Source organism: Vespula vulgaris, chromosome 12 (assembly GCF_905475345.1).
Source record: "Vespula vulgaris chromosome 12, iyVesVulg1.1, whole genome shotgun sequence".
Taxonomy (NCBI): Eukaryota; Metazoa; Arthropoda; class Insecta; order Hymenoptera; family Vespidae; genus Vespula; species Vespula vulgaris.
The window spans coordinates 4916257-4941196 of NC_066597.1; the positions used below are offsets into that span (position 1 = coordinate 4916257).

At 34.3% G+C, this 24940-nt stretch overlaps 1 protein-coding gene across 2 annotated transcripts in view; it reads right to left on the reverse strand.

Moving 5' to 3' along the window:
* The window catches only part of LOC127067892 (DNA-directed RNA polymerases I, II, and III subunit RPABC3), a 66961-nt gene extending 43788 nt beyond the window's left edge, over positions 1-23173 (reverse strand). The window contains exon 1 of one of the 2 annotated variants that reach the window (XM_051003290.1): positions 23054-23173. In XM_051003290.1, the coding sequence (XP_050859247.1) occupies positions 23054-23126 (73 nt within the window). In that variant the 5' untranslated portion in view covers positions 23127-23173. Of the gene's footprint in view, positions 1-3078; positions 3128-23053 lie in introns of those variants that run through there. The other variant, XM_051003291.1, reaches the window with a different exon arrangement.
* Positions 23174-24940: the final 1767 nt, after the last annotated feature.

Sequence of the window (24940 nt, forward strand, 5' to 3'; positions counted from 1 at the left end):
TATGAAAAGTCGTGATCTTTGAAGGACAAATTATGATATAAATCAGAGATTAAAATCGTGATGGGTATATCTAAAATAATTTCTTTCGTATAATACGATCGAAAAGTGTATTATTATTATTATTATTATTATTATTATTATTATTATTATCTAAGAAAATGTTAACAAGGTTTACGAAAATATGCGTAAGTTTTGTCCGTCTGAAGGTTATGCAAACTTAATGAACATAATCATTTCGACGGATCACATGATATCTCGTCGTTGACACGAAGCAATCTTTTTTTTCTTTCTTTTTTTTTATGTATTTTTACGTTGTAATTATACGTCGTTATTCGATTTTATCGGAAAAAATTCAGTAGGAATTTTCTTTCTCATTCTCATAAAATTATCTGCTTTCGAAAAAATTTGTTGTACGTACGAAAAATTACCTCCTTTATCCTTTAAAATGAATTATTTTGTACATTTTCAAAACCGATAAATCTTTTTTTTTCAGTGCTATCCGTTTCTTATCGCAGTATAATTACGACACAAATTGCACGGTGCAACCGTTTCATCATTCTACCCGCGGATAATATATTATCCTCCACTGAAACATACTTATGTTTTTAGAAAAATATTTAGTTTTTCTTTGTATATCGTTTTATTGAGAAATAAAAAGGGGAATCGAGAAAAAAGAATTGCTCGTAGACGAGCGAACGAAGATAGCGCATCGAAAATATTGTAATAATAATATACATATGCAAGATAATACGAAAAAAACTATATTTCTTCTCGTTTAATTTATCTCTCATATATATAGTATATACATACATACATACATACATATATATATATAAACGACATTCGCATAGAAATCATGAACTAAAAATATTAAACTTTTCAAAATTGAAAATCAAATTTACTCACGAATACCGTTCCATTTATTACATATATATATATATATATATAGAAATTATATATAAAGGAAAGAGAAAAAAGAATTATAAATTTTTTAATTCACGGAAGAAGTCCAAAGGATCAGTCTGATTTAATCCGTTAAAATGATATAAATGTAAAAAAAAAAGGAAAAAAGAAAAAAGAATATAAACGACGGCCATATTTGATCATATTTAACGAAGCATTATACGTATTTATATCAACCAGGAGCTTTCTCCTTTTTCTGTCCATTAATATCATCATTTATTTCGAAAATATATAAGGTCGCGTAAACGTCGAAGCGCATTTCTCAATGAATTGAGAAAAAAAAAACAAAAAAGAAAATAGAACAAAAAAAAAATTTCTTCATTCTCAACAAACGATCAATACTATAAGGTATTATTAAAGGAATAATTGTTCGCACTTGGAGTTTGAACAATCGATAAAGTTATCTCAAGTGAAACTCTTAAAAGGAAATTCGTTTCTTAATAGAACAATAATTAATTGGAAAGGCGAGAAAATTTTCTTCTCCTTCTTCTTCCTCTTTCATTCGTAAAACAAAATCTCGGTAAACTACCGATCATGCGATATTCTATTTTTAACGGACATCATGATATTTATAAAATATGAATTACGATCGTTAATAACGTAAGTTGAAACTTTGACCTCTATCCTCTTTAAAAATAATCGATTACAAGGAATTGATCCTATATAATATTGTATAATATATTGTTCGAAAATGATTGCGGATATGATTCTATATTCAACGATACCATTAGATCGGTGATAATAAATTGTATTATTAAAAATAATTCGCTACGGGATGACCTTTGATTTAACGTATGTGCATGTCATTCGAACATTCTTATAGGATCAACGTATAGAAAGTTATTAAAAACGAAATGAAAGGAAAATAAACGAACAAAAGATTCCTTTCTTCCCTTCTTTCTCAAAAATTTCAATCATGTGTAAATATACTTTCTATATAAATTTACTCACGAGCATCTCAGGGGTCTTGCTTGTGACGTATATAATCGATCGAGAACGTGGGCTCGTTCCACAAATTTATTTCAAGTTCATCGTAATAATATGCTGTTTGATTGAAATCGTCAATGATTAATTGCCGTTGACGTCGCACTTCCTTCTTCACGTCGAAATTTCCATCCATCCATCCATCCATCCACACTTTTTACTCATTTTTTCCGTTCCTCTTAAAAAAGAAAAGAAAAGAAAAAAAAAAAAAAGAAAGAAAATAATAACGATGGCGATAATAATAATAAATAAGAAAGAAGAGATTAATAGAAAAAATAATTAAAAATTAATAAAAAAAAAAAGGTAAGAAAATCTATTAGAAAGATTCGACAAATCTAATGTAACTTTCCGTCGCGTTGCATCTTCGATAACGAACGATAAGCGTAGAACTTTTCCACTTGAAGGTTGTCCCTCTCTTTCTCTCTCTCTCTCTCTCTCTCTCTCTCTCTCTCTCTCTCTCTCTCTCTCTCTCTCCTTCTCTCTCTTTCTCTCTCTTCCCCACTTCTGTCACGTTTACGTGTGAAACCATTCACGTTGCCTCTTATATACCAGGAAGATAATAATCATCGTAAAATTTATCGTTGAAAATTTCTAAAAGAACTATCACTCTCTCGTAGGTGTCACCAACGACATCGACAGCCAGTTGGTTGTCTTCTAACCGATTGAAGTACCAAAAAACGTCTGAGAAGCGAGAAAATAATAGAGAAAAAGAGTCGATGTGTGAGAGTGACAGAGAAAGGGAAAGAAAAAGAGAGAGAGAAAAAGAAAGAGAGAGAGAGAGAGAGAGAACACCTACGACCTTTACGGTTGCCCGGTGATTCGACTTCTCCGACAAAACGCACCGGATCTACCCTCCTCTACTTCCACTCCCTCCCGCTCTTTCCATACCTTGTTTTCCTCCCCTCCACTAGCAACCCCAAACGCCTCACTTTCCTTGAGTCCTTTCTCTCTCTCCTTCCCCCCCTCTCTCTCTCTCTCTCTCTCTCTCTCTCTCTCTCTCTCACTCTCCTCCTCCAGTGACTTTGTTTTTGTGCCCTCTTTTGTGCACTCTCTTTCTCATGCGCGCAGATCAAGGAGGGGGATGCCTACTGGTACGGCCCGGTAACGCGAAAGGGATGGCAATGCACTTACCCCCGCCCTTGGGGGCGGTCCTTTCTCCTTCCATCTCATCTACCCTCCCTTCTTTCTCTCTCTCTCTCTCTCTCTCTCTCCTCTCTTCTCTTCTCTTCTCTTCTCTTCTCTTCTCTTCTCTTCTCTTCTCTCTCTTTCTCTCTCTCTCTCTCTCTCCCTCTCTCTCTCTCCCTCTCTTCTCTCTCTCTCTCTCTCTTTCGCGTGACCGATACGGCCTGTCCTTTACCTTGTGCTGCTCTCTGTGCCCTTTACATCAGCTCGCGAATGGCAATTTTTGTCGATCTTATACAACTGTCTTTTTCTAGCCGAATCATTACTACCATCCCTTTTATTCGGTACTCTTTCTTCTTCTTCATGAAGAACGATTTTACACATATCACTAATATCACACGACCCTCCTTCATTCGTTTTTTCTTCTTGAAGCTTTTGTTTCGTTGAAACTAATTTTTTGAGAAACATCTTCGAATTCCTTTCCGACTTTTTTTTCTTTGTTCCTTTTCTTCCTTTTTTTTATTATTATTGTTATTATTATTATTATTATTATTACGGTTGTTATAATTTGTTTTGATATCTTTGTCGAAATTAAAAATTATTGTCTTTCTTCTTTTTTGTATTTCGTATATTAATCTTCTTTCGATATCTTTGATAAACGTTATCGTTTATTCTCGTTATTCAGAAAAATGATTATAAATGTAGAGAAAGAACCCCGATGAAATCACGAGACCCATGTAACCAATAATGCGTCCACCCTACGACAGACGCACGGCTATCGATTTTTATACACCATTGTCATTCGCACTCGCGCAATGCCCATTTGCGAGCGAACAATCTTCCTAGTCGGTGTTTCTGATAATGCGGGCGTGCCCCTATCTTTGTAATCGTTTTTGTAATATTTTCTCCTTGACATTTTTTTTTCGTATCATTTCTCATATTTGACATCTAATATTATCAAACGAATGTGAGAACGATACATTTTCTTGTAGGAAAGATCAATTTATGAATAAATAAATAAATAAATAAATATATATATACATATACATATACACATAAAATAAATTCGATGCAAAACATGCTGTTCAAATTATTAGGATTTCAAATAAATGAATATCGTTAGATGAGAATTACAAAGATCAATCGATCGATCATGACAATTCAAAATCGAGCACACCAATGACAAGGTAAAGGGAGAGTCTCGCCCTTACCTTTACTCCGTCTCCATTCATCGTGTATACACTCTATCACAGCCGCAAGGGTTAAACCCTCGTACTTCAAATTTCAAGCTAATCGATATGTCGACCTTCGGACCCTCGACGATTCCAATGTTACATCTCTGTCTGTCTCCATCGTTCGAGCGGACCAACAAATATTTATAAGAAAATTTAAAACAGTTTCTATGCTTTTCGAAAATCGTCCGATGTTTGATGAAAACAAAGAAAGAAAAAAAATAAGATACGAAGAAGAAGGGGAAAATAAAGAAGAAGAAGAAGAGGAAAAAGACAAAAGTACTTAACTATAAGAACGAAATGAAGAGACTAGGGAATCCAAAAGGGGAACAAAGGAGAAGAAGAGCAAAAAGAAAAAGAAGAAGAAGAAGAAGAAGAAGAAGAAGAAAGAGAAAGAGGATCTAAAGGGGTGAGTTAAAGCTGGTAGAGGAATAGAAAGGGAGGGTGACTTTGGTACAAGGGTTCTCAACTGCGCAGTGTCGCTATTCGTTATCGATCGGTTTGCAAGCGCTATAAATACTGGGCACCGGGCTCTCGGCACCCCTCCGGCGCCACCTACGTAACTTTCTTCCCCTATCAACCTTCTATTTCTCTCTCTCTCTCTCTCTCTCTCTCTCTTTCTTTCTCTCTCCGTATCGGTCGAGTCACGACCACCCACGAACCACCACCAGCACCACTAAATACGAACACCTCTACTGCTGTTACTGCTACTGCTTCTGTGCTGCTTCTGCTGCTGATGCTGATGCTGCTGCTACTGCTACTGGTACTACTACTGCTGATGCTTCTGCTGCTGATGCTGCTGCTGTTACCAGCACTACTACTCTGCTCGATACGCCCTCGAGCCCCTTCTACAACCCTCTTCTCCTCTCACCAGCCAACCCCTCCTCACTAGCACGTAACTACGATGGAAGAGGGGCGTGAAACCTTGACCTTCAAAAGCAGTACGATGAGCGAGCGAGGGTGGTGGCCATCATAGCTCCTTTCCACAGTGATGGAGAACCGTCCCTGGCCTCACCCGCCACAACCCTTCCGATACCAACCTCCTCCACCTCCTTCTTTTTTCTTCTTTTCTGTCTCTTTTCCTTTCTTTCTTTTTCTATTTCTTCTCTACATTCTCTCTCTCTCTCTCTCTCTCTCTCTCTCTCTCTTTCTCTCTCTACGACATTACCACTACACATCACCACTGTACTCACTCGATTTCTATTTCCTTTCACAGCATCGGTTTTCTTATTCCATCATACCCACTCTATCTCTATCTTACTCGTATCTTTTCTTTGTGATATTCAAAAAAAAAAGAAAGAGAGAGAGAGAGAAAATCGTCTATATAGGACACAGAGTACTTTCTTTGTTATTACCGAACGGAAAAAAGAAGAAGTAGAATGGAAAATTTCTACTTCCTTTAACGATACCAATACATTTTATTTATCTGATATTTCTTTTGGATATTAAATGTAGCAGCGTATTTATCGAAATGTGTATCATATATTCCGACCACGCATTTTGGAAAGAATTCTAACAATTCAATATATGTCTTCTCACGGAAGGAGATATATCTCAGAAATTTAAATTCGAAACGATCGAAAAACTAATGGCCGATAATTTAAGAGACAACGAACGTACGTAGTAGAAAATTCTGCGAAGATGTGCTTGTTCGTTAGGTCGATTTAACGGAACGACGACGACAATGACGAGCATATGGAAACGGAACGTACGAAATACACGTCAGCCACGTTTACGAACCGAAGAATACAAAGTAGTATTCTCGATAACTCGAAGGTCTCGCTACGAATGACGTATCGACGGACTCGCTCGTAGGTATATAAAAAGAAAAGAAAAAAAGAAAAAAAAAAGAGAAAAAGACAAGCCTGACGATAACAAGAACGAATAATAACGATTATAGACAATGTCCGGAACAAGTTCGAGATGGATGATAAGCGGAAAGCTTCAATCTGACGAACTATATATTAATTGGACTTACAGTTGATTAAATTAAAATATTTTCTAACCCTATGTAACATTTATTTTGTGTGTGTGTATTTTAATGTACGAACGACAAAATAATTTTCGATTATAATACTTGAAGAATGATCGTAAATTAACATTAGAATTATCTATTTTTACCGTATCTGTCAATTCCATAAATATTAAAAAAAAAAAAAGAAAGAAAAAAGTAAAACCGCACACGTGCGTATATATATATATATATATATATATATATATATATATATATATATCACTCTTCGTTCTTTATTATTTGTAGTTTATTTAAATAGTCGCAGTAATAAAGAAATAAACAAAAGTGTATATCGAGAAACAAAAAAAGAAAGAAAGAATGAAAGAAAAGAATCCTCTAATAATTGTAACTTCGTCGATCGATTAAAAGCAAATATTTCAAAACCGTCGATTTGAATATTCGATAATCCGATATTCGAATTGAATAATTCTAATGCTGAATCTAATGTTTTAATTAACAACGACATCGAACAATTATAACAAAATATCGAATCAATTTTAATTTCGCATTCGTTCCCCTCCCCTCTCTCTTTTTTTCTCACCGTAACATGTAGAAATCGTCGCGTTAAAAAGAATATCCATGCGAGTTAGAGACTAAATCCACGCGAAGGGAGACCGGTCGATATTTCGTGCACATGCTCGTCCGTGTGTGCAAGAGGCAAAGGAAGTAGAATAAATAAAAGGAGAAGAAGAAGAAAAAGAAGAAGAAGAAGAGGAAGAAGAAGAGGAAGAAGAAGAAGAAGAGAAGTAGGAAAATGATGAGGAGAAGGAGGACGACGACGAAGAAGAAGAAGACGACGAAGAAGAATACGAATAAGAAATGGCGACAACAAAACGACGACGAAGAAGTAGAAGAAGAAGAAGAAGAAGAAGAAGAAGAAGAAGACGACGAATACATCGATCGTGCTGGACGGGTAGAGAAAGGTTGTTTTTTTCCATTTACACAACTCGTCCAGAAGAGAGACAAAAAGAATCTGGCATGAGGAGGACCACTGTAGGCAGCAAAAAGAAAGAGAGAAAGAAAGAGAGAGAGAGAGAGAGAGAGAGAGAGAGAGAAAGAATAAGATAGATAGATAGATAGATAGAGTGAGAGAGAGAGAGAGATCGAAAGCTATGGTATTTCGAAGCGTTGCGCAATCCTTCTTTCGCACAGCCGTCGTCTCTCCTCTCCTCACCTCAGCTCTCTCTCTCTCTCTCTCTCTTTCTCTCCGGTTTGTCAGCTGGTTTCAAGGTCGCCCGCTCCAGGAGATGATTTCAGAAAGGAGAGAGAGACACGAGTACGAACTTCGAATCTCCCAACGACTCGTTTTAACTGTCGAGCGTTCTCGTTTCGAAAATATACGAGGCATGCGATGTATCGTAAAAAAAAAAAAGAAAAAAAAGGAGGGAAGAAAGAAAAGGAAAAAGAAAAAACCAAAAATAAAAAAAAAGGGGGAGAACCGAAAAGAAAATTATAATGATACACTCTTACGTGAGATTTTTACGATAAATGAAGCTATAAACGATATCGTAACGATCTCATTAAGTGCATGAAAATGTTTGCTTTTTCTGTTTTCTTTATTTTTTGGAAATAACTCGTGACTAAAGTTGATAATAACTTTCGACTTTATATGTAATTTTTGTTTTTACGATCTGTCGACGCGAAAACAGAACTATTGAACAACATGCTTTCGAGAAATCGTATCATATGTACAAAGGTGCTCGTTAAAGTGATTCCAAAGGCGTTACGTAAATACTAGTTACGCGATATCAAAGTGTTAATGCTTGCACTTGTTCGATCAAGAGACTGCGTTTGCTATGATAATAATCATTGAATAGTAACTCGTTTATATCTCGTATCAAAATCCTATTTATAATCATTTTACAATGATATAATATATACAAAATATATATATATATATATATATATATATATATATATATATAACGAATGAAATAATATGAATAAAATTATAAGATATTGTTAGATACATCAGCGAGGTATAAAAATTGTGTATAATTTTTTCTTTCTCTTCGTCACACGCACATTATTGATCTATCATTAAAATATCTTACAAAGTCACGGGGAAGGATAGACACGAGCTCTTAATAATCCGACTATACATCAAATAGGATTAACCGCTGAACAGCTTCGGATGAAGTCTTTGAGTGGGAACCTACCATCATGGCCATAACCACTGACATGGCTGTGATCGAGTTTCGAAGGAAACTAGTTTACGAAAAAGCTTCATCGATCGAATTCGAAACTATATCAAATATACATATACATATATATATATATATATATATATATATATATATATACTATACTTCGCTCTCTATCTATCGATTAGATTGAAACGACATACTAACATTTTAAGGGGCTATCTGAAATTCTAAAAAAAAAAGAAGTGAAGAAAAAAAAAGGAAGGAAGGAGGGAGAGAGAAATTATCTTAAGGCGATAATTACAAGCGTGCGCGCGCAGATAGACACACGCACTCAATTATAATTAATTATATAATAAGGCTATACATATCTACTTATTAACTTTCAAATCTCCCCACCTTCCTTCTCTCAATCTCCAATAAAATACAACTAACACTTAAAAAAACTATTTAAAATTCTACCGAAGGAAAAACGAAGAGAGTAGACTAAGAAAGAAAAAAAGAGAGAAAAGAAAAGAAAAAAAAAAAGAAAAGAAACAGAAAGAAAGAAAAGATCTTAATTAAGACGATCAAGGAATGTTTTTTCTTTTCCTATTTTCTTTTTTTTTGTGAGACTAACGAGGAAATCTATTATAACGTTACAAAAGAATACTGTTAACCTGAAATAATCCCGATGCGTCCGATACATAAACCACACGGATATTCTGTTATCGACATATATCTCTCTTATTCGTCGAATAAATAAGCTACGGGACGAGCACTTGCGAGAGAAGAGAGGATCGATGCGATAACGATTAATGCTGTGCGAAATTGATGGGCTAATTGACGAAGCAGCAGCAGCAGCAGCAGCAGCAGCAGCACTAGCAACAACAGCAGCAGCAGTAACGGCAGCAGTAGCAGTAATAGCAGCAATAGCAGCAGCAACAACAGCAACAGCAGCAGTAGTCGAAACTCGAGAGTTGGTTTGGAAGCGATATCGTTCAAAGGGGAACGTGAATGGAAATTGCAAGGGAAAGCAAGAGAGAGAAAGAGATAGACAGACAGACAGACGGACAGACGGACGGACAGACGGACAGACAAGCAAGCAAGCAGACAAACAGACAGACAGAATGACTGACTGACTGACTGACTGACAGACAGACAGAACATAACAGAGATCATAGTAGCTGGTAGGTAGGAAGTGAATCAAAGTCTGTTCTACCTATCTAATCTCGAAATATTAAATGAAACTCTATCGTTGGAAAATCAAATACTCGAATTCGTGCATCTGACGTTTCGAACTTTCAACTCGTTTTTGAAAAATTCGAGAGATGAAAAATTCGAAAACTCTTCAGAATGAGAAAGAGAGAGAGGGAGAGAGAGAGAAATAGAAATCGATTTTAGGATGATCGACGATAAGAAACATTAAAAATATTTATGAATTTAATAGATAGATCTTTTTGATGAATTTCGCGAATTCTCAATAGAGACATTATTCTTATCGTTTATGTTCTTTCTCTTGGACGAACTCTACGATCGATCGCGTCACGTGCTACTTCGAAACAAAATAATGAATAGAGAAAGAGATAAAAGGAGGGAGAGAGAGAAAGACAGAGAGAGGAAGAAAGAGAGAGACAGAGAGAGGAAGAGAGAGAGAAAGTAAATTTATGATGAGTATAACGAACGTCATCAGGGAATAGATGAAAAAGTAAATTCAACGAAACGTGAAAACATATGTCATTGTTATAGCAACGTAATCATTTAAAAGAATAAAGAAAAGGTACAGGAAATCTCCTTTTCTTTGTTTTGTTGTATAACTTCTTCGAAAGTTTAACGATATAATTACATTTTCAATAAACGATCTCTCAATTACACTCGACGTAGTTTAACGGTCATAAAATGGATATATGAAGAAATAATTTACTCGTGGGACACCCTTTCCACGAAAGAAGGGATATAGCTCGAATATAGTTATGCGAGATACGAACTACGCAATTTCCCCGTTTCATCATTTACGCGTCGATCCTACGTTGATTCTGCGTCACGACGAGTATCATACGTAAACGTGTTCAACACACGCACGACGTTAGGTTAATGACCAATTAACGAAGCGAATGACGAAAAAACGTCATTCGTTTAATCGTCCGAAGAAGACATATTCACTTTATACATGAAACATAATATTCATATTAGATTATACTTTAAAGAATTAAAATGATAAAAGATCTGACGTTCCATTCCGATTTTTCTATGTACTGTAATTTTGAGAAAGAAAAAATAAGTAAATTTTTAAACTGATAAAGTTTAAAAACGAACGTATTTTTTATTTCTCAACATCAGTTAACGAACATAATTTTCATTATCGCAAAAGTATGCAATTTTTCTTTTTTCAAACGTTAGCTGTATAAAACTAGCTATCCCATATTTTTCATTACGATAAGGGAATGCTTCGTTAACGAAGAAGGAGATCCAACGAGACGAGATACTCGAAGATGTTCAATCGATAAACGCTCAACGAATTTACGTGTCATCATGTGGAAAAGTGGAAAAACCAGTTGTTCCTTTTTCTTATCACTTCAACATTTTCATTGTGAAATAAAATCGTTCGTTACTCATAATACTTGTTATTATCTTAAACGATCGCGGAATCGATTGCATCATTCTTGAGTAGTACAATACAAGTTGTCCGTATATATATATATATATATATATATCCATTCCCTCTTATCTATCTATATATATATATATATATATATATATATATATATATATATATATATTCGTACAAATATATATATTCAATTTTAAATTTTTACTCAAAACGTTCTCTAACAAATTCTGACGAGTCGACAATATTACAATAATCAATCGAAAGGATAGTAAATTTCAACAAAGTTTTGTATAGAGGAACGAAACCAACAATGGAATCGCCGAACAGGAAGAACTCATCATAGCTCCGCGTTCGAAGAGAATATGTGAGAGACAAAGAGAGAGAGACAGAGACAAAGAGAGAAAATAAAAATTAGCCAATCTACCTTGATGTTAGATGAAATACAGTAGAGATTTCCATTTCATTTCCTCTTCTTTAACGATAAACCGTCCTCTCCTTCCTTCCAACGTCTTCTCGGGATCTCGAATCACGGCTGACTAGGATCGACCTTCTCTACTGATACTGTTGCGCTGTTCTGCTGCTAGAGCTTCTTGTCTCCAGTGAGGAGGAGTAGTGTGCGTCCTTCGTCGAGGTTATGCACGTACATACATATCTGTACACACGCACCGTAGCGGAGGAGACGTAGCCGTCGCCGGTCGACGTGCTGTGCCGAGAAGAACCAACGAGGACGACGCTGACGCCGTCGAGGACGGCGTCGTCGTCTCATCGAAATGGCCTCGAAAGGCGTCGAGACGCGCGCGTCGCCACTTCTACGCGCCACCGTAAAATTCTCTCTCTCTCTCTCTCTCTCTCTCTCTCTCTCTCTCTCTCTCATCTCTCTCTCTCTCTCTATTCAATTTCGCGCCAATCGAGCTTGAGTCCTAAGTGTTTGGATAAATATATAGGTATATCTATATATCTATATATATTTATAGATGTTTGTCTATATATATATATATATATATATACACGTATTATATACATAATTATGTGTATATATATATATATATATATATATGTATATATATATATATATATATAACAGGAAAGAAATTAGTGAAATAAAAAAGAGATATATATAGAAAGACTGTTTAAACGTTAGATTTTTTCGTCTTCGTAATTTATAATTTTTAACGATTCTCGACGACGACGACAACGACGATGACGATGACGATAACGATGACGATGACGATGATAACGACAACGACAACGACGACAATGACTACGACGACGACGACTCGAGAGAAGGTTACCGGTTGCCGCCTTGGCACTGACAGTGGCTCTCTCTCTCTCTCTTTCTCTCTCTCTCTTTCTCTGTCTTTCTGTCTGTCTGTCTTTCTCCCTTCTCCACCCCTCTCTCTGTCTCTATCGGCACTCGCCGCCTCAGTACTCGCGCGCGCCTAGCAACACCGAACGCCAAACTGTCGGCTCGGCGAAGCCAGCCGGCAGCCGAGCATCGTGCCCCCCTTTTCCATCATGGCGTCCTCTCTCTTTCTCGTGTCCTTCTCTCTCTCTCTCTCTCTCTCTCTCTCTCTCTCTCTCTCTCTCTCTTCTTGCCACCCCCACCTGCTCTTTCCTTCCTTCCTTCCTTCTTCCTTCTCTTTCTTTCTCTCTCTTTTGATCTCCTATCTCTTTGCTCATGATGTATAACTTCGTTCGAAAAGAACATATCTCTCCCTCCCTCTCTTCCTCTTTGTATCTATCTATCTATCTCTATCTATCTATCTATCTATCTATCTCTATCTATCTATCTATCTATCTATCTATCTATCTATCTATCTATCTATTTTCTTATTTTGTATACGTATGTACAGTTAGTCCCAAAAGTATTTATATCCTAGCGTTCGAAAGATCGTTATTATGGTTACAGAAACGTAACGAAGATATGAATGATCCTTTAAAAATTGATTGTTGCCTACATTTTTGAGATTCACTGTATGTTATACGAGCACGCGCACTTTCCATATCCTTCTCTCTCTCTCTCTCTCTCTCTCTCTCTCTCTCTCTCTCTCTCTCTCTCTCTCTCTCTCTCTCTCTCTCTCTCTCTCTCTGTATGTATGTATGTATTTCTATTCCATTTCCATTCCCTCTTTTTTTTTTAGTTAGTTTTCAACTATCAATCGAGCGACTTCATTGTTATTGTTCTTATCGTTGTAAAATGCAATAAAAATATTGCCTTGCTTCCATATCTTGACGATGAAATCAATTAGGACGATTTGATAATCGTTTTTCTTTTTTTTTTTCTTTTCTTTCTTTCAAATCGAGCAGCTTTTTTGTTCGAGCAGTTTGATTACCTTAGAACCGATATATCGACTTTGCGGGTTCCCTGGAAAATACTTTCAATCGATATATCGGTTTTCCATTTTTAATATAATTTAAACACCCGTAATAACACTTTATTTCATTTACGGAAAATAATTGTTCTTTCTTTTTCATTCCCGTATTCATGTAAAATTACGTATTTATTTCTCAATAAAATAAAATAAAAATCGTGAACATATCTACATTTTTAATTTTCAATTGATATTTAAAAAAATCGCATGTTTTTTCAAGATATTCTTGGACGGTACCAAAAAAACTTATAAGATAATATAAGGATTAATAATAAATATGTGGTACATGGGTTAATTATTTCTCTCTCTCTCTATCTCTTTCTTTCTTTCTTTATTTTTTTACTTTTTTCTTTTTTCTTTTGTCGATTGTGTCGTTTCATGTTCGGATAAGGATAAAAATAAATGTTACGTTGGCCCACGACCAAGTTCGAAAATAATTGGAACTCGAAGGATCGGTGGTATTTCGTTGTTAGAATTTCTAATGCGCGCGGATTAAACTTGCCGTTACTTAAAGCGCACCAGCTTGGAGCTTTCACTTCTCGCACAGATGTTGTATCCCGAGAGACGATAGTCTCTCCATTATAAAACCAAGATCGAATTCAATGTTATACGTGATATGCTTGTTGTTAATTTTTTTTTTATTTTTTTACTTTTTTATTTTTTTTCTTCTATCGATATCGTACAATTCGTCTAACCCGGAAACATCGTTTCAATTTTTTCACATGCAAACTCTTTTACATGTACATCCTAAATGAAATCATGAATCGTAGGATACAAAGTAAAAATATATATAATTATTATACGCTAACGTATGACGAACTGATAACATAGATTACTTAAAAAGAAAGTAAAAAATAACTTGGGAAAAAAAAATATATACTCATACGAAATATTTATCATCACGTGTTTGAAAAGTAAGACGTAGAGGATAAACGCAAACTTTTTATGATGAACAAAATGAAAAAATTACAAAATAAAATATCAAAAAAAAAAAAGAGAGAAAAAAAACGAAATAATAGAGCATTAGTCAATGTTGCGAAAGATGAATTACATAAGCAAATGCGTACCGAGCATTGCGGTTTTTTTCGCAACAATAACAAAAGTCCATTCCATTAGTCATACTATGTTCGATGAATAATAAAGAAATAAGGAAAATATTGTTTCGGGCTTTCGAGAATCGATCGACGACAAAAACGTGGCCGACGGGCCCACGTTATACGCTCCCTTATTCCTCGAAGATTCTTCCTTTACCACGAAAATAAATTGCTTTTGCACGTCACGTACACCCGTTTTAGACCGTACGTGTCGTTTATATTTGGCACGTCTTTATTTGTATCGAACTTTTCGACGCATACCGCGTTTCGCAAGACCGCAAAAACCGAGAAAATTCTATTTTCCCAGTTCCCATAGATACTGAATTGAAAAGTGGTGTGTGTGTGTGTGTGTGTGTGTGTGTGTGTGTGTGTGTGTGTGTGTGTCACGCACACGCATAGGTACCATTTTGTAAATTTTTATTAAAGGATTGATCGATTTATAAATCATCATTGGATTGCTAAATGTTTTATTGGCCGATGATTAATGATGGAATTTGTAGTATTATATTTTATATCTAAATAAACAATACTGTATTATAGAATATATATACAAATATACACACACTGTAGTATTATATATATATGTGTATATATATTATAGGATAGTATACTATAGTATATAGTATAGTATAATATATTCTAATATATTGTATATATAGTATAGTATATTACAAATATTAAATGAGTCAATAAGTAATATCTGAATTATGAATAAAAAACATTAATATTGTTATTCATGTAGTTGTAATAATTGTTTATTTAGATATATAATACTTAGATATAAAAATGCCAACAATACATATTAGACAACCGAATAGAATTTTGAATATTTCAAAACACAGGTTTAATCTATTAGATTTATCAAAAATGTGGTTTAACGAACAGTTATTTTGAAATAAAAACGAGAAAATTTTTCGATAGAACTATTTTAACGGGCGTGAAGAAACGAACTTTTGTGGTTTTTCAATGATAGTGTACATACAAAAAAAAAAAAAAAAAGAAAAAGAAATAGAGAAACATTGTAACACATACATATATCTATACGATTTGTTACGCGTTTATTCGCATGTAATAGTTAGCCTACTCGCAAACGCGTATCTCGAATGAGCTCTTCTCAGAGATAGAAAATTTTCATTCATGCTTAATGAGACCAGATCATAGAATGAAAGCATTAACCAACACGTAGCTCGTCCGTACACGTGTAGTAAGTATTCTACGCGCATGATTAATTTAACGATCGACTTAATCGATATAAACTAGCTGACGTAACGAATAAACGAATTCTCTAATTATTTATTTCTAAATGTTCGGCTAGTTCTCGTTCGTACGAAAACACATAAACTGAGAGAATATATATATATACATCTTCTAAAGTAAAAGATAAAATCTTATCAATGATTCAGATTGTGAAGAGTAATACTTTGAAAGTACTGAACTTCAAATAAGAAAGAAGTAAAAATTGGAGAGAAAGAGAATTCAGATATAAGGTAAATAGTAAACGAAAATGCATCTCTCTCTCTCTCTCTCTCTCTCTCTCTCTCTCTCTCTCTCTCTCTCTGTTTCTGTCTCTTTCTTTCTCTCTACATTCAATGCTTCGTCTCTTTGTTTTTTTCTTACCCTTCGACGTTTTTCTCCCTTTCCGGAAAAGTAGGTCACGGCGAAGGAAAAAGGAAAGAAAACGATGTTACCAACGAAGTCTATACATAAATGCATACATGCATACGTACATATATACATATATACATATATACATACGTCACACGTACGTACGTATACATAAATGCGCAAGCACGCGCGCATCTTCTCACACACACACATCGCGCAAACACACTCGTTCGTATTCTTGATTCCAAGAAGACGCATCGATGAATCAAAGATCCTTTTAAGGAGCTCTTCCTGTTCGTAAATACGACGATTTTGATACGACGAATAGAGAACGAAATGCGTCGAACCAACGTGATAAATACGATTCCTTCTTCGTATTAGATTTTCTCTCTCTCTCTCTCTCTCTCTCTCTCTCTCTCTCTCTCTCTCTCTCTCACTCTCTCACTCACTCATAAACACACACACACATTTATTTTATTTCTTCGCATACTCACATCGTATATTACGAGATGACGTTGATCGGGATAAATCTTTATGGTAGAGCAGTTTTCTTAAGTCGCATATTGATTACGCTATCGGGGAAACGATATAACATGGACAAGGAGAGCACAGCAATACACGTTATCAGTATAGGTAATCGTAAATCGTTTGAAAATTAGGTACGCGTGCCTATTCATTTTGTTTTAAAGAATACACGTATTTGTCGTAATATACAAATGTTTTTCCGAAAGGAATTCAGATTTCATTTAAAATAGAAATTCATAGATAGATATTTGGTTTCTTATTGAAAAGTTGTCTGATTGAAAAGTTTGTCTGATTTTTTATATTGGGGAATTATTTTTATATATATAAAAAAATATTTATAAAATAAAATAAAAATTTATATATATATATATTATTTTTAGTGATTAAGTAATCGTTAATTAATATATTTATTAAAACATTTTTTAAATAATATATATATGTTATACATATTTTTTATTGGTATTGATTAATTAATATATTTATTAAAAAATGGTTCAAATAAAGCAAATATAACTTTTCAGTACATCGTGCGCGCATGTGTTTGTAAATTATTTATATTGATTAAGTAATCATTAATTCATAATACATATTATATATATATACGTATGTATGTATGTATTAATTAACATTGACGAAATAATATTTCAGCATTATCAATTATATATTATTCAAATGATATATATTGGAGTAAGTACAGTAACGAGAGAATTCATTAAATTTTAAAAAATAATGAGAAAAAATATTAAATTTCCTGCAACTGATACGGAAGGAGAGAGAAAAGAAGAAAAAAAAGAGAGAGACAAAAGGGGGAAAAAATAAAAAAAAAATAAAAAAAAAATAAAATAAAATTAAAAAATCAGAGGTTTCATTAATGAAATTTCAAAGAATAATGAAAATCAATGAATAACTAAGACTAGATCTCTATCATCCCACTTTATTTACCTCTTTCGATAACATTTGTCTACTAGAGTAAATACATATATAGATAGAGAGTAAAAGACAGAAAGAGAGAGAATATGAAGGATTAAGTATGCACGTATCGTATGAGGTGTGCGCGTGTGCGAGAAACACAGCGTTCCGATTTACAAGGGCACTTGCCGCGCCTTAAAATCAATTTTGACGAGACTCGGAACCGTGGGAGTGCCAAAATGATTTAGACCTCCTGCGGCCTCTCGAGCGAGTTCGATAAGGAAGCGAAATACGGCTAAATAATTAAAGGGACACGATATTGCGTGGTGCGGGCTATTTAAGGCTTACAACGAACGAGTATAAAGAAAAGATCAATTCGTTATGGGAATTTTGTGGAGCATCTCTATTTCTTTCTTTTGCTCGTTTCCCGATAAGTAAGAACGATACTCTTGAGAATAATGATAATAAAATTTGCGATAATAATCAACAGTCACAGGAAATAATGCATCAATTCATTAACTTTCGATAACGTCACGTAGATAATATTAACAGTCATCGACTGTCTATATCTAGGTATATCTATATTTTTTTCTTTTCCTTTGAAATTTATATCTTTTATATTGATATATATATATTTTTTTTTTTATTTCTTTAAAACATATAGTTTTTCACATCTATGTTTTTTTAACGAGAATCTCATATCTTCATAATCAAGAATCCGTAACGATATCTAATTTTCCGAATCAAAATTAGATATTATTCTATAATTTATTTTATAATGGTTATTATTAATAAATAAGAAAAGGATTATATTACTAACGATAATAGTTCGGTATAGTATTTGTTTTTTTTTTTTTTTTTTTTTTTTTTTAACTGAATTTAATACTATTTTCACATATCGTAGTTTTGTGAATTTTATTATCATGTTAAGATATATAATAATATCGAATATTTTTAATAATGCTTGTCGCTTCTTTTCCTTATTTGTTTTTTAATATTTTATTTCTGAAATATAAAATAATTACTGTCTGAAGCATATTGAACAAAAAATTTGGATCCACGTTCGATCGAAAACTTATAACATGCATACATTCAATATACATACTGCACATACATATGTATAACGTATGTATGTATATATAAATACTATTATGTATAAATACTTCTTTTCAAAATAGGATATTAAAAAATTAAAAATGAATTGTTAATGTTGGCTAATTTCTCAAGTTATATAATTATTTCTTTTAGACAAAAAAAAAAAAAGAAAGAAAAATCAATCAGATTATAGAGGATTAAAAGATAATTTAAACGAAATGGCGTTTGAAAAGACGTACGAAACCCATCGATTTTCTCGGTTTCTCGAGAAATTTAAGAAAAATAAAGAAGAAGAGGAAAAGAAAAGAAAGGAGAAAGAAAGAGAGAGAAAAAATAAGAAAAAGGAAAGAAAAGAATATATACATCGAGTAGAGGGCGAATTTTCGTTAGGTTTTGGAGTTGGTAGAACGTCGGTAGTTGTTAATTCATTGATTACGAAGACGATCCAATTTATCCGACTTATCTACACTTGCCCTACTTTCGTCTAGGAACGTCGCAAACATAATATTGGAAAAGACGTTTACGGCTCTGTTCATGTATGATATCGTTAAACCTCAAGTATGTCTTTCAGGATTCTTTGAAAGCCCTTATAAAAAAAGAAAAAACAGAAGAGAAAAAAGAACAAAACAAAACAAAACAAATAAAAAAGAAAAAAAATATTCGATGTTGACGAACGTCTTTTATGCCAAAAATAATATTCTACATCCAAGAGCATATATAACGCGACGGAAGCTTTGACGGACGAGAGGTATGCCACGCTCGATTCGGTTCGCCGTTTTCGTTCGAAGTGCTTTCAGAGAGCCCGATCGTGCTATCGAAAATACATGGCTGTCTAATCCAAAACGTTTATCGACGAAAGATACGATACGCTTCGATTAAAAAAGGTCGGATGTTGTATAGATGTGAGCAAGGGGGAGGGAAATATGATAGACGGAGAGAAAGAGATAGATAGATAGATAGATAGATAGATAGGTAGATAGAGAGAAAGAAAGAGAGAGAAAGAGGGAGCATACGATCATGATAGCGAGGATTAAAATGGGAATCATGCTTGCTCGAACGAAAAAGAACGCACGTATTTTACATCTTTCGATACTTTCGAGAGACCGATTCGATATATATATATATAATGTGTGTGTGTGTATGTGTGTATGTATATATATACGCAAAGTAATATTTATTTAAACGGATTATTACGATATCGTATCATTCTCATGATTATGAACTTCGTATGAATATATAGTATATGAAATTATCTTTAAAGCAGGAACTCTTAATAATGAATAATAGAAGATTGTATAAAATCTGATCAAAGAAAGACGTTTTCGGATGTGTTAATATTTATGATATTTACATCTCAGATTTATCCACATACCCATCCCTCGAACCTAGCCATCCCTCTAATCTTTTTGTCAATCGATTTAAAAATTTACGATTGCACGAGAGATAAAACGATATAAAATTTCAATAACTCTTCAAATCCTTCCGAGAAATCTCAAAAGAAAGATAAGAAACGAAAAAGCAGGATAGAAAGAAAAACTGCGAAAGGAAACTCGACGAACGAGAACTTTCGTCCGTAAGACGCCAACAAGTATAAAGAAAAATAAAGAAAGAAAGAAAGGAGCCAAGGAGAAAAAAAGAACTAAACGAAAAACAAAAAAGAAAAAGAATGACAAAAAGAAAAGAAAAACGAAAAGGAACACATAAGAAAATGAAAAAAGAAAAGAAAGGAAAAGAAAGGAAAAGAAAGGGAAAGAAAAGAAAAGAAAAGAAAAGAAAAGAAAAAGAAAGGAAAGGAAGAGGAGAAAAACTAAAGGAGAAACGACGGCGATAGTATTGCTTCAACTTACGAGGGAAGCGTGCGCGAGAAAAGGGGAACGCGAGGAAAAGGAAGACTAGAAGGAAGAGGGTTGGGTAGGGGTAAGGCGATAGAGAAAGAGGGAAAACGTTCAAAGAGAAAGAAAGAGAGAGAGAGAGAGAGAGAGAGAGAGAGAGAGAAGGAAAGAGAAGGAAAGAGAAGGAAGAGAAAAGAGCGTGCGCCGAGCACGACTCCCTCCTGAGATGACATCTTCCGCGACCTTGGAACGGAGACTGACCTTGACCGTGTCAGTCCCCACCAATGGCGCGACAGGCTCGGTCGGCTCCGCGTTCTCTCTCTCTCTCTCTCTCTCTCTCTTTCTCTCTCTCTCTCTCCCCTCTTCCTCTCTCTTTCTATCACTCGCGCGACATATTACGCGAATGCGATGTTGCTCAACGTTGCTGCTGCTGCTGCTGCTGCCGCCGCCGCTGCCGATGCTGCTGCCGATGCTGCTGCGGCTGCGGGCATCGTTGCTGCATCGACCGGCCGCCGCCGCAACGGCAGACTGCCTACCTCCTCCACCCCCACCACTATTTTATATATCAGTCCAACCTCCCCAATCTCCTCGCTACGATCGGTGGCATCCAGCAGGCTCCTTTCCAACCCCTTCGACGCACACCAGCTACCCTCTCGTCGCGTCACCCGCGCAACCAGCCAATTCCCTAATCCCCTTTTTCGGTTCCTCCGCCGACCGACCGACCGACCGACCGCTCCCTCCCCTTTCATCTTCTCCTTCTATTCCTATTCCTCCTCCTCCTCTTCCTCTCCTTCATTCTGCACCTACTTCCACCCCAAGCGTAGCCATCTTTCTCTTCGCTTTAGTACGTTCCTGGCCCCACTAACACCCATCGGCCGCACCGCGTATATCCCTGCCCTCCTACCCACCCTCACCCCCTCCTACCTACTCTCTTCCGTCTCCCACCTCCCACCTCTCGCCTCCCGACCTCCAGAACCCTTTCCTCCTCTGAGATAATATAGGTGAAAATATAGGGTGACGCGATTCGGCTAACTCCTATCTTCAACCCTTATTGCTCTACCTTTAGCCCACTAGTTTCTTAACTTTGCTCCCTAAAGTCTCTCCCCTCCAAACCATTCTTTTCCTACTTTCTATGACGAGTGACCATTCTATTTTTACTCAAGTATGTATTTGAACTGTTTTGTGGTTTATCTCTTTTCGCAGGATCGGGAACAATTAGGGAGAATTGGAATTTAGCATTAAAAAAATTTAATAGAGACTAGAGTTATTCTTATTCTTATTCTTGATTTTCTAATGATCTTCGTATCTTTCGTTCTATTCTTTATCTTTTATATTTGTTCTTTTTCATTTTATTTTTCATTTCTGGTAACGTCTAAATGCTCCCTGTAAAATATTATTTCCGATCAATATGGAACATGCTCGCGACCTTCGCTACGACCCATTCCCTTTCCCTCCCCTCTCTTCCCCCCCCCTCTGTCTCTGTCTCTCTCATCGCAAAGAAATTGGTCGATATCGATTATATTTCTAGATATACATCGATTTCGATGTTTCGAGTTATACGTTGATAATCAGCATATTCAATTGATCATTTTATGTCAATACTTTCAAGCATGACTAATTGAGAATCATTAATTTACATAAGAGAGAAGATAGTTGTTTAAATGGCATCAGAATTAAAATTAATAAAACATCTGAAACGATTTAGGTGGAAAAAAAAAACAACAAGAAAAAAAGAATTTAAAACGATACGATTTCAAAAACATTCTTCGATGGAACAAGCGAAAATACTATAACGAATGAGTCGATCGATTAACGTATTGTTTGTTTCGTACAACGAAATTTTAAAAATAATCCAATACAAATCGATACGGCAAATAATATATCATAATTTTGTATAATCGTTTTCTCGATATTGTAAAAAACAAAGAAATATTTTAGCAATTCTGGTGAAATATTTTTTTAATCCATTTTTCACAACGTATACTTCTAATGATTTAATGTTGAAGAATATGAATGACAATCAACCAATACGTAAATTAAATGTAATATAAATAAATAAATAAATAAATTTGTTAATAAAAAACTTTTAGGTCATCAGTTGTAATAAAAAATTAGTAATGTGAACGTAAAAAAAAAATACTAGGAACGTCACTTTGAAATTAACTTGAATTATGAGATATCACGGTTGTCTAGCTTGTTTGAACGTCCCGCCTTTGCTGTGAATCAGCCGGTAAACAAACGGCACGCGTGTGCTGAACGAGACCCTGAAATGTGACGTCGTCGAATCTACGATCGATTATCGAAGAGTACTTTTTATCCAAGAAAAATGATGCAGTCAAAGTTGATGTTGATCGAATGACGAATTTCTTTAACGTATTTAGATTTTCTGATTTTAGATACACGTACAGAACTGTCACGCCATGTGCTTTTTCCCGGCAACAACCTTGAAGCATGGGAAACCTTCGTGAGACGTTTCTCATAAAATCACTTAAAAATTCACTATCCTATCTTGCGATTGTTGTAAAATATCGCAATAACGTACAGAAGAATATAAGTTATAACTTGAACTTACCCCTGTCAAACTTCTTGCCTTCTGGATCGATGTCTTTCACGTTGAAAATATCTTCGAACAGCACACCCGCCATTTTACTTGCTAATGATCGTTCTGCTTCCTAGCGGCGAATACTGAAATTACAAATAGGACCGTATCAAGAAAAAATATATCTAGGGACATGATGTATCTACGAGATTGTTCGTTTCACGAAATTAGATGTTCTTTATTTAGATTATACGATTTCTTTTTTTTTTCTTTCTTTTTTTTTCCTTTTTTTTTAAATATATTTTACCAAGAGAAAAAAATTTCGATTAGAAAATCTATTATTCTCTACATGTATATTAGCGTTTAATTATCTTCTTTATAACCGTTCAATGTATAAAATAATGTTGAACTTTCTTTATATGCTAAACTAAAAATAATAGTTAAACGTTTCAAATGAAATAAATGAAAGTACACGATGGAAAATAATTACACTCGTATCTACATTTCTATTCGAATTACTGTGAACTTCGTGTTACCATGTTAACGCTGATGACTAATACATTCGATATAAAATAAGTCGGTAAAAAAAAATTAATTAATTAATTGGTTAATTAATTAAATGACCGTTTAGTTAATTATGAGCTTTTCAATAAAAATAGAAAAAACGTAACTAGAATAAGTAGAACCTTAACACGTTTTGCGTTTCCAAATTATTTCGTAATGGGAATAATGATAACCTTGAAAGTTGAATTTTCTACATCATAGATAGAGGGAGCCACATAACAGTTTCATGTTTTTTACGTCGTACGATAATCGTTATCCTTTTATACGTAGCAAAAAAAGGGAACTCGCACTGCGTGATGTATATAACCCCTGATTCTACCACCGATGACGCATTATTACAAGATGTTACGTAAAAAAAAAACGAACTATCATAACATGTTATGCGATCCAAGAAAAAAACTTAGTATAAAATTGTAGCAATACAAAACTATTGTCCGCATATACAAGTAAAAAGAAAAGAAAAAAAAACGATTATTTGTTCGTAACATTAATTTACTACTAAAATAAAAAATTTCTATTTGTATGATTATTTAATTGTTCTTATTATTAAAATTTGATTCTTGACAATGATTGAAATTAAAAAAAAAAAAAAGAAAAAAGGAGAAATTCAACGACTTAAAATATCGGTATATATCTCATTAATATCGTTAATAAATTATGAAAATTTGTATAAACAATTGTCGCGAACGTGTGTTATGAGAAAACAATATATATGTTACGAAATAAAATTGTGATCTTTAATACTGTCACGACCATTATAGTCTCTGATATTTACCATTCGTTTTGTAACATCGAAGGTGATAGTCATAAAACACATTCCAATGCAGTAATTAAAGAACAAACACCACCCACGTTTATTGCTAACGTATATATCGTTAAGGTAAATTACTATCGAAATTTCGTACGTCGCTAGAAAAACGTGAACACTGTAATTAAAGTTGCTATAATTGTAATTTCTTGATCTAACCAATAAAAAAGTTTCACGCGTGCTATTTGTAAACTTAAATCTTTCGTGTAATTTCAATTACGTTTAAGTACAGTTTGCTTTTTTACCGACGACACTAAATATCACATATCAATGTTTATTACAATTAATTCTAATTGTTTATATTGCACGGTATCGCAGATAAACAAAAAAAAAAAAGGAAAAAAAAAATAATGAAAAGATAAGTTAATAATAGGTTTCTTATAGAATACTTAATCTACAACACATTATCGATAATTTTATCAATGCGAATAATCATTTGTTCGTTTAAACCTAATGTTCGTAATATAAAAATCAACTTAATAAGATCGATACTAAAAAATTAATATACAGTCGATCGGTTCGGTAATGCTTATCGCGTAATTTATAAA